The sequence below is a fragment of the Camelina sativa genome, chromosome 18 (genome assembly GCF_030686135.1).
Source record: "Camelina sativa cultivar CO46 ecotype springtype chromosome 18, ASM3068613v1".
In the NCBI taxonomy this organism is placed as follows: domain Eukaryota; kingdom Viridiplantae; phylum Streptophyta; class Magnoliopsida; order Brassicales; family Brassicaceae; genus Camelina; species Camelina sativa.
This window is the reverse complement of record NC_141897.1, coordinates 16641116-16658631: the sequence shown is the minus strand read 5'-3', so window position 1 is coordinate 16658631 and position 17516 is coordinate 16641116. Positions and strand designations below refer to the sequence as shown.

Below are 17516 nucleotides of genomic sequence, written 5' to 3'. Positions count from 1 at the left end.
AAGCAGTTAAGCACCCCATGTTGATAGGCTACTGCAAATTTCCTTTCTCTCTCTTTTTTTTAGTTGTGAAAAATAGATATAAACCAATATTATTGATAGTTACTAGTTAGGTTGGTGTTGAACGTCATATACATATAACATAAACTAATTAATTAGTAGCTAGATGCTACTTTGAAAATATGTTATTGACTGAATTACACATTTACACTTATGTACATGTACAGATAATATACATATCATAAGTATATAATAAAAATATGTGGTCCATTCTAGTCTCTTGGATTATTCAAAACAATACATACGCCTAACCATTCATTGAACCTTGCGGCCAAAATATACAATAGAATAATGAAATGATATGAAAGAAAAAGAAAATTAATAAATAATACACATTTACTTAAATATTTGTATGAGAGGAAATGTTCTATATTATTTGAGTGAGAGTTAATATGTTCCCTAAATAATTAATTCGTTTCTACAACAACAATATTGGAAAGAAAATAGAACTCCATAGAAAAATATGTAAGGAAGACAAAACTTTTAGTATTTTATCTTGAAAATATTATTTCATTAAAAATGTATAATAAAATGTTTAATTGATTCAGGCTTACATGTCAATTAACCCTTCCCTCGGTGTCAGGTTGATGGCTCTTGGAAGATTTCAGATCCTTTTGTAGGATTGGGTTGGACGTTTTGTGATAGAGAGGATATCACGTTGTAAATGGGAGCACGAAGTCAATGATGTAGCCCTTCTTCCCTACATTCGGAGCTTTAGGCCTTGATTTGGGCGATGGAATCCCTGCTGGCGATGGGTGTCGATTGTCAATGTTTTGAGACGGATTGTGCATAATTAGTGGCGATGGTGAAGTCTCCCGATGAGTGGCCCGCTTTCTCCAACCTGTTGGATGATTTTTGCGTGTTCCATCCTTCCTTTCCTTCTTTCACGCTTTCGAAGATTCCAGATACATCTAATGTACGGGCAGACTGTCTTGCTCGTTCTTCGAGATCTTTATCTTCTGAAATTTCTTTTGTAAACTCTTATCCTCCGGTTTGGGCAACCAACCTTGGAGTTATTTTCTAGATTAATGTTTGGTTGACAAAAAAAAATGTTTATTGATTAAAATATCATTTCATTAAAATGTTTCATTAAAATATGTATATATATTAGTTTATCTTGTTATAACATACCCAAACTTAATAGAATGACAATATTATTACCGTTCAAACTCTAATTAATTATAATTATTTAGTTATTACAACAACAATATTTGAAAGTAGGGGGGTTTCCAAAACCAACACAAGAACCCTCTTTGTATTTCTTATTCACACATCGTTTTGCACTCGTTGTTGCCAAGTGTAGGAGTGCAAGGATTGAAGCAGAGTTGGCTCGAAGGCTCCCCTGATGAAAAATTATCCATTAGATAAGCCCAATTCATTATATAAGACACACAAACAAGGAAAACCACTCTTGATATAAACACCACAATTTTCACCTTTTTTTTTCTTCTTGTTAGTAATTAAAAAAGGTATTTTAGTAAATCATGCTGAATTTGTTAAATTAGATCTTTGAAATACCGGATACTAGATCGGAGGAGACCGCAATGAGAATGGTGAGAGTGAATACAACCAACATTTTCGAGGAAGCCATCTTCTACAATTCAATTTCTTACACAGTTTTGAATAGTTTTATGTGTTATAATTACGTTTGTTCTTGCTTATCAATTTGCAGGCATGTAGTACGTGTATTTATAATTACACCAAATGGTTGGTCAATACTTATATACATAACCATAAATTCATTTTTATTTCTCTACCATACATAGTATGACCAATTGACCATTAACTTCTACAAGAGAATAGCTATATATGCCAGAGATTACTAACAAACAAATGTAGCTAAAAAAATATAACCATAATACAGTACAGATAAATTACCATATTGTACGTTACCATATTTCTGTCATAAATTAAGATGCAATACAAATTAATTAGTATGAAAAAGTGTATACTATAATATTATAGTCAAACCACATGAATTACTTATCAAACTTGCTAGCAAAGAAAATTAATCAATAAAAAAAACATGTTTTTGTATATACATATATATATATATATATATTTAAGTTGCAAAAAAAAAAAAATGAAAAAGAACCTCCCACCTAGTTTTGGTCCTCCTCTAATTGTTAAATAAAAAACTAATGACAGTTAATGAAAAATTGTGTATTATATTATCCTCCCACTAAAAGAATAATGTTTATACATAATAGTTAAAACAACAAGAACGATTAATAAAAAGTTTGTGAGGAAATTCATGTTGTTCAGTACAACTAGCCAAGTGCCACCCGTGAAAGCCATCTCCAAACACTGTTTGTTGCAGTTCTTATTCTCCGTACTCTGGATAGTCCCGTTACAATGGTCAAAGCACGTCTGAGTTTTAGCATTTATTTTCATATCTACAATCATAAGAAAAGGATTAAATGTTATTAGGAAAAATTTACGAATAGATCATATATATATCTCAGAGTATAAAGAAACACACCACAAAAAAGATCATAGGAAATGGCCAACATAACGACGAGAGAGATTGCAACTGACAATTTGGAAGAACTCATTCTAAAAAAAAAAAATTCAAGATATGGTTTATTTTGATGTAAAGGGCGCACTTTGAGCAATTTATATGAAAATATATGATATTTTTATTATAAATATTATTTTGCCCACAATATTATGGTTTAGAGTAAAAGGAGACAACTTTTTTCTTACTATAGTTATGGTTTAATAATGTAAATTAAACAGTAGTAATCCCAATTAATGAAAATAGAAAAGAAAGGATCCATTAATATTAGCTATAATGGTAGTAAATTTCTTCCAAATTCTTAATCTATGTTTTGATGTAAAAACAAACAAAGCAAATATTATATAAAGAAATTTTGTTGAAAGAGCAAAGGAAAAGGGTATATTATAATAGTCTTCAAATTATAAATAAATAAATAAATTAAATTGGTATATTATTATCTTCTTTTAGGTATTAGAAAAGCAAATCAAAGGGTCTATTGTTTAAAAAAATGGTTTCAACAATAAATAGAGAGTCTATTGTTATTAGATATGATAATAATTATAAATTCATAACCATTACTTCTCCCAAGTTATTTTCTGTTTTAAGTTTGTTTTAACTTACATGGATTATTAACTAAGTTTGTTTTAACTCTTGTAGTAATAATAGCACTAGGAGATAGCAATTTTTCTTTATTGGTTTACAACAAGTTGTCAATTTTCCTTCAAATGTCTTTAGCATGAGTTTATGGACATTTATTATATATATTTTTTATAATGAGATTCTCTCCTTCACAGTATATTAAAAACAAATCCTCTTAAAAAAATTGATATACAAAAAGTTAGATAGCAAAAAAAATTACTTTAACAATCGAACTATACTTCATAACCTACAAAAATTTTGGTAACATTTTGATTCAGAACCTTGTAAATTTGGTGTGTTTAAATTTATTTTATTTGAATAACACAAAATTTTGAATGACTTTATAAAAGTCTGAATCCAATAATCCAATTTTGTTAAAATTTTAAATAACTTTTTACAAATCACAAACTAATAACACTAAACTTTAGCAGAGTTTAACAAAATCTTGATTTAATAACAACATATTTTACATAACATTTAAAGTCTTTAAAACTTTATTCAGATCTCAAACCGATAACTCCGACTTAAAAATCGTTTTCAATATAAGAGTTTATTTGTTCAAAACAAATTTATGAAATTTAGATGTAATAGTAATTTGAAATTTTTTTTTTTACATTTCTATATGATGATAACTGCTTGTTCTGTTATAAGGCAATCAAGAAAATCCTATTTAAAATAAATCTAAAATGATAAATACAGTAAATAATAAATTAATTGTTTTTATTATATTATAGTTCCATATGAAATTAGAGATATGTCTTTAAAACAAAATCTATAAATTAAAGGAAATATATTGATCAAAGAGAAGGAGGTGGAAGAATGATAGGGTTACAACAACAACGAGGAAAGTAAGGTCGCTTCTGAGGAGGACCATCAAGGGCAGGGGGAGGATACATGCAGCTACCATCTTTATAAGCCAATCCTACACACATTTTGTTACATTCTGGACTATGAAATGTTGCGTTACAACTTTCGTAGCAAGTCGGAGGCACAGTTCTTGCATTTATTCCTATTCCTACAATCATCATAAAAAAACAAATAAGAAACTGAAATACCCAAAAAAAAAAAGTAATGAACGAAGTAAAATATAATCATGGTTTATGTAAAGAGACATACCATCGAAGAGGTCATAGGAAATGGCCATCACAACCACGAGAGTGAATGCAATCAACAATTTGGAAGAACCCATCTTCAAACTCTCTTCGATTCTCAATTATTTTAATTAAAACACGATTTTTCCTCTATGAAGATATTGTTCATGTATATATAATTTAGCAGAGAATAAAAAAGTGATCATGACCAAAGCTTATTCAGCTATTTAATAAGCATCTTTGCCTACATAAAAGTTAAAACCATTTTAAGGCAAAATAATTATTTTGTCCTATATATTGAATCTAGCTAATATATTTTTTTTTTTGGCATATTGAATCTAGCTGATGTTAATTTTTTTGTCATATTGAATCTAGCTAATATTAATTTTTTTGGCATATTGAATCTAGCTAATATAATCACAAAGCCCCAAACATACATAGCCCCCTGGCCCTCCTCCGGTAAAGGCATCATTTTCATCCGTCTCAGTTAAATGCTTCACTTGTTGAATTTTCTAAACTTTCATCTCCCAACCACAACACTACACAACCAATCCAAAATAATATAGTTAATCAACATAATATTCATCTTTCAAATCGTTAATAATTTTGTCATAATTTTATATGTATTATAATTAATTAACAAATTTAAACAATTTTGTATAGTAGACCAAAACTAGAGCCACATATAAATGCTTTAAGCATAACGATACTGACTAAATTCATGTGTAAATAACTTCCTTACTTGTAAGCGACTCCATTGATATTAGACATGTCATACGACTCATACCAATCTTTGCTATCTATATAAGCACAGTTTTTTTTCGATTAAAGCTAACTATCATATCTAATTTTTTTTTTTTTTTTTTAACTCAATCGATTTATCAAGTCATCCCCAATAAAAAAGACACCAAAATGCTATAAAATGGATTTTTTTTTGAAAGATTCCGCACTGTCTGTTCTGAATTTAGAATGTTTTCTAACTAATATTAGGGAAGAGTGAAACCGCCTACATTTCTAACCACCAGATAAATCAATTGAACCTTAGGTCTCAATTGACAAACTTTTCACACAACTATAATTTTTATTTAAGGGTGAATCAAACATAAATTAGTTTCTTTTAATCTTTACCTAATTCTCCCTTACCACTGGATCACATCTGTCCAGGCTGATCTATTTTTTAAAAAAAAAATTATAAAAATCTGCTTTTACTATGGATATGTTTAAATAACTTCCCTGCTTAATAGAGAGACTCATTTGTTATATTATACCAAATCCTTGTAATCTATATATATAAGTACATTTAAAAAAAAAAAAAAGATAACTTATCAAATTTAAGGATGAAGATTAGAATAATCTGCTTTTAATCTTGGTTAGCTCTTGTTCACTCTATATATATAAGTAAAAAAACTTGTAGAAATCGATATCTATTTATACGTGTGTACAGTTGCTAGAAAACAAATACTAGTTGGTAATAAAAATTATTGTAATCATCATCTAAAGAATATTTATGCAACACATTGTGTTTCCATATTAGCTAGTAAGTATATGTATTTGTATAAAATTATACAACTATAAATTGAAAAAGATAATAAATTGCAAATATTGACTAATATACTTTAAAATAGAACATATCATATTATATAAATACGTGAAATGAATATATATATATATATATATCTTATTATATAAAGCTTGATGTCAAATTACTCATTAACAAGATCGTGACAGGTGTCAATTGTATTATTCAGATGTTGACACGTGTCAATTCTAAATTTATTAAAAAATTAAAAATAAAAATGTAAAAATTCAAAACCTACCACAAAAAGATTTTATATAAAAGTAATATAGAGAAAAGTAAACCTAATTTTATTTAAAATCTTTTAAAGAAAAAAAAACCTTTGTAAGAAACTTATAAAATTTAAACAGCTTTAAAATTTAGACAAAATCATTGTAAGGAAATTATATATATATATATATATCATAAAATTCAAAATTATAATATTATTTACTTATTTTAATTTTAAGTTGCTAATTTTACAAGAAAAATGATTACTTTTTTTATAAGATAAATAAATGATTGTGAAAATTAGACAATTAATTATTGTTTTTTTTTTAAATGTAAATACTCACCTTCATAAAAACAAAAAGATTGTTGAAGTAGAAAAAATAATAATAAAGTCTCATATTTTTTTCACCAATCAAATAATTTATTCAAAAAGACTGCTATTGTAATATATATAATATAAGATATGAGTATGTAAGATTAACGTATGTGTTTTTGTAACTATAAAAATATTAAAGTAAAAAAATATATAATAGTTTATTTAATGTGTTCATAAATAAAATTTGTTGGTTGTAGTAAAGACTAAAGAGTATATTTTACAAGTAAAATATTTTTGTGTGTACAAATACATTTTTAGTGGTAATGTAGATAGTATATTTGTAAATGGATATACATTAGTGTATTATAGCAAAAAAAAAAGCTATATACTATAACTAAAAGTTTATCTCTTTACTTTTATACATTGTTTTTACTTACCAAAAAAATTAAATATATATTTTTGTTAAATTACATTTTATTTTAATAACTTTGAACTCATCTATAACTATTTTCTTTAACTAAAAGTGTATCTATTTACTCTTTTTTTTTCAACCAAACAATAAATTAAAAGGAAATTCCTCGGTTAGTTACTCAAGCAGGAGGGAAGGGATTTACAAAAAAAAACTTCATAGATAAGAGAACGCGAAGTACAGACAAGATAATCCGCCTTCGTATTTTCTGCACGCGGGATCCAGGAGATGGAGAATTGTGGGAAGGACTCCATCGAGTTAAACTCATCGAGCAGGTTGGAGAAAGACGGGCAATCTTGAACTGCACCATAGTGAGTAACTCAGCAAAATCAGTCTCAAAATGTTGACAAGTGATTTCTACAGCACGTATCCGCTCTATGGCCCACAAAAACTCTTCTAACTCCAAATGTAGGGGGAGAGGCTCCGTCTTAGACACGAGGTGAAAAACATGGACATGCAAAGACGAAGATAGAGCTGACATGACCGCCATAAAAGAGAGCGCCTCTTCCGAGACTAACTTATCGCCCAAAGCCTTAGCAATTATATCATTTACCTCAATCTCTAAACCTTGAAAAACTTTTTTGTTTATGGCTTTCCAGATTGCCCATAAAGTTCATGGTAATTGAAGAAGTTGATCATGATCACCCTTTTGGGAGACACCATTCCAGAAAACAAAATCCAAATTCGATTGCACCGAGTCATATGTAAAACCCTCTGACGAGACCAGAGTCGGAGATAAATCCCAAAGTTCACACAAGCAAGGACATTCAAAGAAAACGTGATTAATAGTCTCAACCGCAGAGTCGCACCTTTTACACCAAATGTCACATTGGATATCTCGGTGTATCTAGATTACTAAAATATTTACTTTGTACTCTTTTAAATATTACTTTATTTTAAAAAATCTAAACCCGCACGTCGGACGAGTCCTAATCTAGTATATATATATATTAGTTGAAATTAACCTTTACAAACATACTATTGACAGTGAAATTTCATATATGTATGTTCTTCCCACTGAAAAATAAAACTCTTTATTATAGTCAAAGGAAATAAAACATAAAACATAGATATTTGATCAATGAGAATTAGTAATCATATATTTCATTACGAACAACAACAACGATATGTAGAAGATTTTGGAGGAAGTCCTTCGGATAAAATGCAAACACCACGTTTATAAGTCAAGCCTACACAATATTTATAGCAGTCTTGAGTCAAGAATTTCTCAGTACAATCTTTTTCGCAAGTAGGAGCCGCAGCTTGCACGCTGCTAATTCTCGTTTCAACTATCAATCATTAAACGAAAGAAGTAAGAACCCTTTTTAAATATCAAATATATACGTAACAAAAATGACAAATACCAGAGAAAAAGTTATAAGAGATGGCCAGCGTAGCAACAAGAATGAATGTAACCATCAGTTTGGAGGAACCCATTTTAACAAACCAATATTGTGTATATAGTTCGATGTACATTAGCTGAGTGTCAAGTGATCTATTTATAATGACATAAAAAGGTCATAATCTTAACTTCTGAGAGTCTGTACAAGTTATAACTATATCCAAGTTGTTTTCCTCTCTAGTTTTGTTAATGTAGTAAGTGTAGATTTTTTTCTAATAAAAGCTAAATCTTTGACCAAATAAACTAGAAGGTATATCATTTGTTTGGTCAAAAAAATTATGTCATTTTAAGTAAAAGATCGAGTGATATTCGAACTACGAATTCAAAAGACACATAAACAACACAATCATATTTTTATATAAAGATTGAATTAATAATTTTATCTTGTCTATTCATAAGAGCTTTATATTGACAACAAACAAACTAACATTTGAACTCTTCCGTAAGCTATTTTTAGTGGGCAACCTTTTTAACAATATACATTATATATAATAAACTGTTTCGTGCAATTTTAATGAATTGGCTAATCAAACTGTGCAGTGCGATTAAGTAATAATTGATTGGAATTTTTATATATGTATCTTCTCTCTATTATATTTATAATAATAAAAACCCCTTAATTAGACTTGAAGTAGAAAAGCATAAACATGTATTGATCTAAGATGATAAACTACGAATTACATACTGAATTTATTTATAACAACAACAATAATACGTAGGAGTTCCTACTAAGGACCTTAGAAGGCAAACACCCTTGCTGAAAGGCGAGCCATAACAATATTGCGCGCATTGTTCACTTTGGAATCGCTCGTTACATTCATGACTTGCATCTCCACAATTATCTGCCGTTGGACCTACCATCATTCCGAAAAGATAAATATGTATATTTCATTTCTTAAAGAAGTAAAAGAAAAAAATATATATGATATTCAAATATATATATATATATATATATATAAACATACCACACAAAATATTAGTAGAACTGGTAATAACCAAGATGTAGCCAGCAATTTTGAAGTGAGAATTGGATCCTTTTTAATATTTTTTGTAAGAATCTCTAAATTTTGATAGACAGTTAAATTCACTTATGCTTAAACGAGATACCAGATCTCAACAAAGGAGAAGCATCAGAAGGGGATATTAGTGTTTTCCAAAGCTGAGAGATAAGTTTTTCTTCTTCCATTATATAGTTTTAGTTAGTTATTATATGATTGTGATTCTTTGAAGAATTTTTAGAATCAAGAAACAGGGTTAGCTTCTGAAAGGTCAATGTAATATCTTGCCCTCATGAGTTATAAAATTTAAGAATTTTTAAAAGATATAACCAAAATATTTTAGAGTCAAGAAACAGGATCCACTTACAGAGTCACTATCTTGCCCTCATGAGTTATAAAATTTAAGAGTTTTAAAAGATATAACCAAAATATTTTAAAGTATATACATACCGGAACGGGAGGTGAGATCACTTGCTCGGCAATGGACAAAAGAAACTGCGATGAGAACAATGAGAATGAATGCAACCAGTACTTTTGAGGGATTCATCTTCTGGTTTTTTTTGTTTTTTTTAATATTATGCACAAGGATGTAATAAGTCTATTTATAGTTAGAACTTAGAAGAAATGGTCGTTGGTCAGAACTCATATTCATAAGTCATAACCATGGATTCCATCATACCATTCGGGGTATGACCATTGTCTTGACCAGAAAAATTAAGACTTTAGAGTTTCAATAACGTGGCACATTTTAGAGATATAGCCTCAAAAATACGTTGTTTACTCAGGCTGTGCTGTTTTATAAATCATTATCTATCATATACAAACTTTTGGTATTGTAGAATTAAATAATAATTTCTAATATTCTTTTGTTTTTAGAATTCAAATATGCAACCTTTTTCATAAACAACACTTCGATCAAACAAATGAAAAAAAAAACTGTGAAGAAACTATTAAGGAGCAAGCAAGGGATATGATTTGATTACAATCATTTCATTAGAATCTGTAATTATTGAAAATATATACTACTTTACATAATTACAGATTCTAATGAAATGATTTTAACCAAATCATATCCCTTGCTTGCTCCTTAATAGAAACAAATCTCAATTTTTATGGTCAAATACTTTAAAATTTTTCATTTTATTTATTTTTTATGTCTTTAAAATTCAGTAATTGCCACCCTTCTGGACTTTCTCGAAATAATTGCAGTGGACATGTCCAACCTAATATTATGCACAAAGCCCATAAAATTTGAGGCCATATTTTTTGCTGATTTAATCTATACATTTTAGTTTATAGCCTTGAAGTTTATTTTATTTAATTTGTTTTTTTACAACATTAACCCTTACAAATTTTTCTAAAATAACATTTCTACTTAATTAATCCCTACAGATTTTCCTAAAATAACATTTTTACATAACTCAATTAATGGAACTATATTAATCGATCAAATTTATTTACGGTTATTGTCATACACAGCATGACACCCTCATCTAAGAGATCGAGATTAAATGCTCAAAACTTATTTTAATATATCTTTATGATAGTTGAATGTAATTCGAGGGACTTTGAGAAATAATATATTACATTCTCAATTATAATTATGATGAAGATAACGTTCATAAACACGATAACCCAAATAGTTAAAATCAAAGTTTAACAAATATTTAACTTTGTAAGCAAAAAATATATTTATTTCTGTATATATCTCCTTTAAAAACTGAATATCTATATATATATATATAGTTTTGAAGTACTGGGTTCTACCCTTTTAGTTTTGCTTATTTAAAGTTTTATTTACAAAATTGATACCTACATATTTGCAGAAAGTCAATAAGTAAAATATGGTAATTTGTCCACCAAATCAGTTTAATTGTTAAGGAATAAAAGATAGTTTGGAAATATGATCAAAACTAATCCAATCTAAATTGCCATATTCGCAGATTTAACCTACTTGATCACCAAGCATATCTAAACCCGACGACATCTATATATACGTCTAAAACAAAGTTAAACACACCAGCACCTAAAGCGACAAACACGTACTTAAAACATTGTGAGAGATATGGTGGTTGTTTCATTTCCCTATCTTAGAGACGCCTTACATAGCCATATGGTGCGTTCAAGTAAAGATCCTGCATTCACAGTTAAAAAAAAAAAAGATCTCCATGAGATAGCCACAATACTTCCTACCTTTAGTCTATAGCCAAATCACAATACTTCCGAATACAGCTTCCGGCAATCTGAAGTAGTTTAATTTAATATATCTGCTTGTATATTAAATCAATACTTCCTAGATTTTGAGGATGAAGAAGCTTGATTTAATATACAAGCAGATATGATTGTCGGATTTAAATTTCTATTTTTAGGAACGACATAAGTTTATTTTGAAGTTATTATGGTTTTTATTAAGGATGTTTTTGGTTAACTCTCATTCTCTATTCTAAAGTTTATTAGTTGTATAAAGGAACGATGAGAGAAAAAGTTTACTGATTGTGCATATTTCACGTGTTCAAGAACATAAGCTAAATCTTTTAACTTTTAGTATTATGGTTTATTATTATTGAGCTTAGTTTTAATGGGTTTGATTAAAAAAAAGTTTAATATAATTATATATTTTACATCATGGGTTAAATCTTGAAAATCATTATTAAATATATATAGTTTTAATACTAAAATTAAAAACCTGTAAAATCTTATGAAATTATATATAAAATTTTTTTTTTTTACATTTTTACATATTATTATTGATACCAACTTAATAAAAGAACATTAAAATATTATGAATATGTAAACTTATAAAAAGTTCAAAATACTATAGAACATGGTTATATGAGTTTAAAATAACATTAGTATAAATTTAAATGACATTACTAAAATACGGGTTAAATCCTCATTTTATTCTTTGGTCAACACTACAAAAATTTGGCATATCAAATCAAGTTGATTTAACTAAGATTATGTAGAATAATTAAATCATTAGCAATATTATGACTTATAAATTACTTATTATTTTTCTAATAATTAACAATCCAAATATAATATAACACTAAAATAAAAAAAACTAAATATAACAAACAAATAAAAGCTAAAATTTTACATTTTAAATATAAAAAATTATCACGCGGTGTACTCCGAATTAAAATCTAGTGATATAGTATTATGTTAGTGAAAATTTGGTATGTGTTTTTTTTTTTGGGACAAATTGTTTTGGTATATATAATATATTAAATTCGGCACAAACTTTATATACAAATGACATTGTAAATAAAACATACAATAATAAATTCTGAAATTAACCATGTGAATCTGGCAGTTATTTTCAGATGTTTCAGAGGGAACATAATGAAGTGGAAGTTAAAAGAAGTTGGATGGTTTCCATTTCTATTAACAGATTAATACTGTTTCATGTGGTCCATTTAACAATAAAGTCCGGAGTCTTCCTCCTATATAATATCTCTGTAACGTATCAATTTATGTATACACATCTATATCTATATATACATTATGTTATATGGTTTTATTAAAGATAAATTTAAATGCAGATAATCATGAATATCAGAAATTCGAATCTACTATCTAAGTTATAGGGTGATTAAAAGTGTGACACTTTCAAGTGTCTAGGCTCTCGAAAAATATGGTACGAGTCCTTCTTTTGTCATTTATAACCAAACATATATATCAAATACTAAATACATATCTTAAATTTTACTAGTATATATATTTCAAACAGTTTAATGATGAATTACTTTGTTATTATTTCGTTTCTTTAAGAAATAGGGCCCAAGAGACAAGAGTGATGTCTCTTTGTTCGGCTTTATTTAGTGTAGTATCGACTAAAACGTACTAATTATTTTGCCTACCTTATTCAAGAACAGATCACTATAGTCTATATTAATTTTAAAAAAATTGTTTGTCATATACGTTACTAATGTGTTGGTTTATTTCGAAATGTTTTATGATATGGAACACACATAACACATTTATAAACATTTCAGTCAATAAAGCAATTAATAAGACCTATCCATGCACTAGTTTATATATGACTATTGATTGGGCGTTTTTGGTTTAATACACAATGTATGTCAAAAACACTTCCTCTTCATTCAAAAACATAATACTCTGTTTTATTCGGGTTTAAATTTGAATGGTGACACAAGACAACATTAACACAAACCACTAATCTATCTATATATATATGATAAAACGTTTTTATTACTTGATAAGAAATTTGTTTTGATTGCTCCATATTCAATGTTGTCATAAATTGTAAAATTGTAAGAGCATTCTTTGTTAAATTTAGTGTGACATGAATCGTAAATTTAGTTATTTCATGGTTCAAAGTTTCAAACTATCACTGGGTCTACATATAGCACTTGATTATTATGAATTTGTGATACGGTTAGACGACCGACTTTCAAAACAAATTACATATATGTTATTGTTTAATGATCACGTTCATTTCAATGAGTAAGAAACTAGTATGTAATGAAAAATAAATGAAATATATGATAATAAAAAAATTAATTAATATTTGCAAATGGCCCATGACAGTAGTTCTGGGTGCTGTTAAGGCCAAAAACAAGATTTTAATTGAAAATAAAATTGGAACAATCATCATCATCACCTCACATAAACATACTTAGAATTTTCATATTCAGTGGCTTAGGACAGTAATCGTCTTCATAGGCTTAATTAACAAAACAGCTGTGTTACAAGAATCAACCCATGTGGTATGTCTGTGATTATTATATTGAAACCTGCTCTATACATATACTTCTTACTTCTTGCTATTATTAGTCTGTCGTTAATTACTCATGGTTCTAATTTTCTTCGTTTCCCTTTTAAAATTTTGTGAAACACTATTGCTATAATTGGATTCTTATTAAGATCTGGTCGTCTTATATATCTCATTTCTCTAATGCCAACTTTGTGTATCGAGACTTTTTTTTTTTTGCGTATTATATAACTTAGGATATTATGGTTGAGAATACAATATATAAATGGAGGATAGTAACATGAAATTAGCTAATTTAATTTCTTTTGAAAAAATAGAAGAATAACATAGGGAGAGGAGTTACATATATTATTGTAGTACTAATTAGTTGGATCACTTGTATTTACATTAGAAAATTATAACCAATTTGTGTAAATGCATTCAAAGTTTCGGGTATATCGTATATATAACGATAACCTAAGACACTTTAAGATTTTCTATTTTTCTATACTAATCAAGAAGTCTTACGTCTATAAAATATTTTAGATATGATATTAAAAGTCAATTAGTTAATAATTTTTCAGCCGTATAATATTTAAACTCGTAAAGTTGAAGATATTCTCTGTATTTTGGCTTTTGACGTATGTGTTGCATTTTTGAGCAAAAAAAAAAGACGTATGTGTTGCATTTGACACAATTAAGGCTTCAAACAGGATGTAACTACGATTATTTGAATCAACGTTTATACAATAACAAGAATAGACCACTTCTATCGATTTTGAACCAAGGTTACTAGTGAGTGCTAACAAATATGCAATCTTACTCAATTTTGAATTTAATGTATGAAACGAATTAAAGAGGTAGAGAGGCACATTTAAGATGGGCGCAGGTCGTTCGCTGCTGGAAAGATGAGTTATAGCTATCTCTTTTCTCGAAGGCTAAGATTCAAAACAAATAAATACGACAGTTTAATTTCTCTCGTATATATTTGTATATTCCTATTCCAGTAGAGGTGGAGAGAAAGAAACGAATAACAGTAACACAATATTTTTCATCATTTTCTCGTACGTGTAAGTCTTTAGTTTACGGTATACGTCTATTTCATCGGTCACGTTTAGTTGTGTTACTTAAAATTTTGACGAGTTTTTGATACACTTTAAAATATATGCACTGTCATGATTGTTTTCGTTCTTTTTATTCCTTCGATGACAATTTTTTTTTTAAAGCTTTGTCCCCATATGCTTTGAACGTGCATTAATAATGTGTGCTTTTACATTAAAACAATGATTACTGAGCTTAAATATATTTTTTTCTTTGATTAAAGAGATATTATTTAATTTTAAACCAATAACAATTTAAAATTTTAAATATTTTTAATGATTACTTCTTGAAGTTTACAAAACATCAATCTTTGTGGGACAAAAAAATATTCCAAAACATCAATTTTTATGAGACAAAGGGAATATTGTTGTATTTGCAGCTGTTTAAATAGATTTCTAGTTATGACTTTTAACATAATTTTTTAGTATTATAGTATTATTACTAAATAACATGCTTATTAGCCCTAGGCATAATATCCGGTACCGAAGAACCGTACCGGAACCGAACCGATAAAAGCGGTATCGGGTAGGGTTCGGGTTAAGCAGAATTACTGAATGGATTGAGAGACCTTGGTAAAATGGACTTTGGTCCGGGTTCGGGTTGTAACTTAAGTATATTGAGCCACCGTTTTAGATCCGTTTAACCTAAATGCCTAATAAAGCCTTGACCCACTAAGGCTTCGACGACAGTTTGAACTTGTTCTATCTTTTGTTTTAAGTTGGCTGTGAGTTTATTGAACTTAATGTTATGGTATTTGGTTGTGCTAAGATGAAATTTAAGGTTATGTTATTTGGTTGTGTTATGGTATTTGGTTGTGTTATGGTAAAACTTAATGTTATGGTTTTAATTTATGGTTTAATCGGTTATTTTGGTTATTTATATGGGTATTTATAATTTTAATCGGTTATCTCGGGTTTTAGTCGGTTATTTGAGTACTTTGGTTACTGAAAATAACCGAACTGATTATAACCCGAAAAAATTTCGGGTTATTTCGGATTTTGTATTGGAGTAGAAAACCGCTCCGAACCCGGCCAGTTACTAACCGTACCGAACCGAATTTTTTTTAAATTACCGAATGGGATCTATAGGTCTTATACCGATTTACCCGAAACCCGATTGAGTAGAACTGAAACCCGATTGCCCAAGACTAATGCTTATTTTCCAAAAGTATTTGAAGAAGTTACCACAAAATTGTAGAAAATTAAACTTGAAGAAGAGTAATTTTGTTTCTCATAGTAAAAAAGAAGACTAGTTCTGATTTACCTATATTTCGTTTCTTATTTCATGTTCCCTTACAAAAACAAACATAATTTATTGAATAGATATATGCTACAAAATATTAAACCTAAAATATATCTATCTAAAATTGCTGGACTAAAAACATACATCCCATCTGTATCTATTTGAACTGAAAAAAATTCGTTTTCTTTGTCATATTTCTCTGTAATTTTTTCAACTAAATAATACAATGAAACCAAAGAGTGTTTGTTTTCTAAATTTGAGTTTTTTCTCACTCCTCACTATTTGATAACAAAACAAAAATAATGTTGATTATATATATAATGAAAAAATATCAATTGCTTTTTAGACGAAAGAAGTTAAATGATATCGCAACAAATGTTTAGTCTATATAAATATATATTTTAATTTGAATCATTTCACAACATCATATTAAATTGGCATCAGAAGTCATATTGATTTCAATAATTTATGTCGCAATTTATTGGTAAAGATTTGATACATATCGTTTTCCTCTTCCCTGCCTGCGTACACCTACATTGAAAGCTATATATATATATATATATATGCCTCTCTACGTACGAATGAACAAACAATAGCTATATTCATTTATGTCTAATCACAAAAAGAAAAAGAAAAACAAATAAAGCATATTAATACTGTCTAAGTGTCTAGCAGCATGTGCTTATGCTTTCCATTATAGGCACGATTTCCGCAATAATTTAGACTAATAAAGCATATATTATACAGCAAAGTAACACATCCTAGTTATTTTTATTCCATTAAACTAAAAGCATATTGGCATACCCTAAAATAAAATCCCTAAAAATATATCATAAATAATTTACCTTAACTTCTAATTTTAAATTTGAGAAATTTGTAAAAAAAGTTTGAAATTTCAATTACTCTAAAATATAAGTATATATGATAAAATTTATGATATTTATCACATCAAAGTTTGATGTGCTCGTGGATGAACTAGATTTTACTTATCATTTCTAAATTTTGTTTCATCCCAATGTAAATTAAAAATAACCTGCCGATATAAACTACAAATCTATTTTATGAAGATTTTCTTCTTCTTGTCATTGACAAATTATTATAAATAAATGGATTAGTATGTGTCACTCGAGTGATCTCTCTTTGTTTGTTTTTAATAAATTTGTTGCATTATTTTTTTTTGGTAAAATATTTGTTGCAT

The 17516-nt window shown here is 28.0% G+C and overlaps 2 protein-coding genes and 2 long non-coding RNA genes across 4 annotated transcripts; all 4 read right to left on the bottom strand.

The window, feature by feature from the left end:
* Window positions 1-2205: 2205 nt before the first annotated feature.
* On the bottom strand, window positions 2206-2670 carry LOC147922989 (uncharacterized). Its single transcript, XR_015589025.1, has 2 exons — window positions 2540-2670; window positions 2206-2453 (listed from the first exon to the last, which is right to left on the bottom strand). It is a non-coding gene; the product is annotated as an uncharacterized LOC147922989 (long non-coding RNA).
* A 1229-nt stretch (window positions 2671-3899) lies between these two features.
* LOC104763448 (Cysteine-rich protein) lies at window positions 3900-4471 on the bottom strand. The gene is made up of 2 exons (XM_010486816.3): window positions 4313-4471; window positions 3900-4211 (listed from the first exon to the last, which is right to left on the bottom strand). The coding sequence occupies exons 1-2, from the start codon at window positions 4383-4385 to the stop codon at window positions 3994-3996; spliced, it is 291 nt and encodes a 96-aa protein (XP_010485118.1). The 5' UTR covers window positions 4386-4471; the 3' UTR covers window positions 3900-3993.
* Window positions 4472-7869: 3398 nt separating this feature from the next.
* Window positions 7870-8353, bottom strand: LOC109130610 (putative defensin-like protein 66). The gene is made up of 2 exons (XM_019240331.2): window positions 8223-8353; window positions 7870-8147 (listed from the first exon to the last, which is right to left on the bottom strand). The coding sequence occupies exons 1-2, from the start codon at window positions 8332-8334 to the stop codon at window positions 7966-7968; spliced, it is 294 nt and encodes a 97-aa protein (XP_019095876.2). The 5' UTR covers window positions 8335-8353; the 3' UTR covers window positions 7870-7965.
* A 527-nt stretch (window positions 8354-8880) lies between these two features.
* Window positions 8881-9834, bottom strand: LOC147922988 (uncharacterized). Its single transcript, XR_015589026.1, has 2 exons — window positions 9709-9834; window positions 8881-9114 (listed from the first exon to the last, which is right to left on the bottom strand). It is a non-coding gene; the product is annotated as an uncharacterized LOC147922988 (long non-coding RNA).
* Window positions 9835-17516: the final 7682 nt, after the last annotated feature.

Excerpts from the sequence above, each read along its gene's own strand:
- LOC104763448 (XM_010486816.3), bottom strand. The coding sequence starts at position 4,385 with ATGGGTTCTTCCAAATTGTTGATTGCATTCACTCTCGTGGTTGTGATG. Across the intron at positions 4,212-4,312 it reads TTCCTATGACCTCTTCGATG|GAATAGGAATAAATGCAAGA; the intron begins GTATGTCTCTTT and ends TGATGATTGTAG.
- LOC109130610 (XM_019240331.2), bottom strand. The coding sequence starts at position 8,334 with ATGTACATCGAACTATATACACAATATTGGTTTGTTAAAATGGGTTCC. Across the intron at positions 8,148-8,222 it reads CTCTTATAACTTTTTCTCTG|TTGAAACGAGAATTAGCAGC; the intron begins GTATTTGTCATT and ends AATGATTGATAG.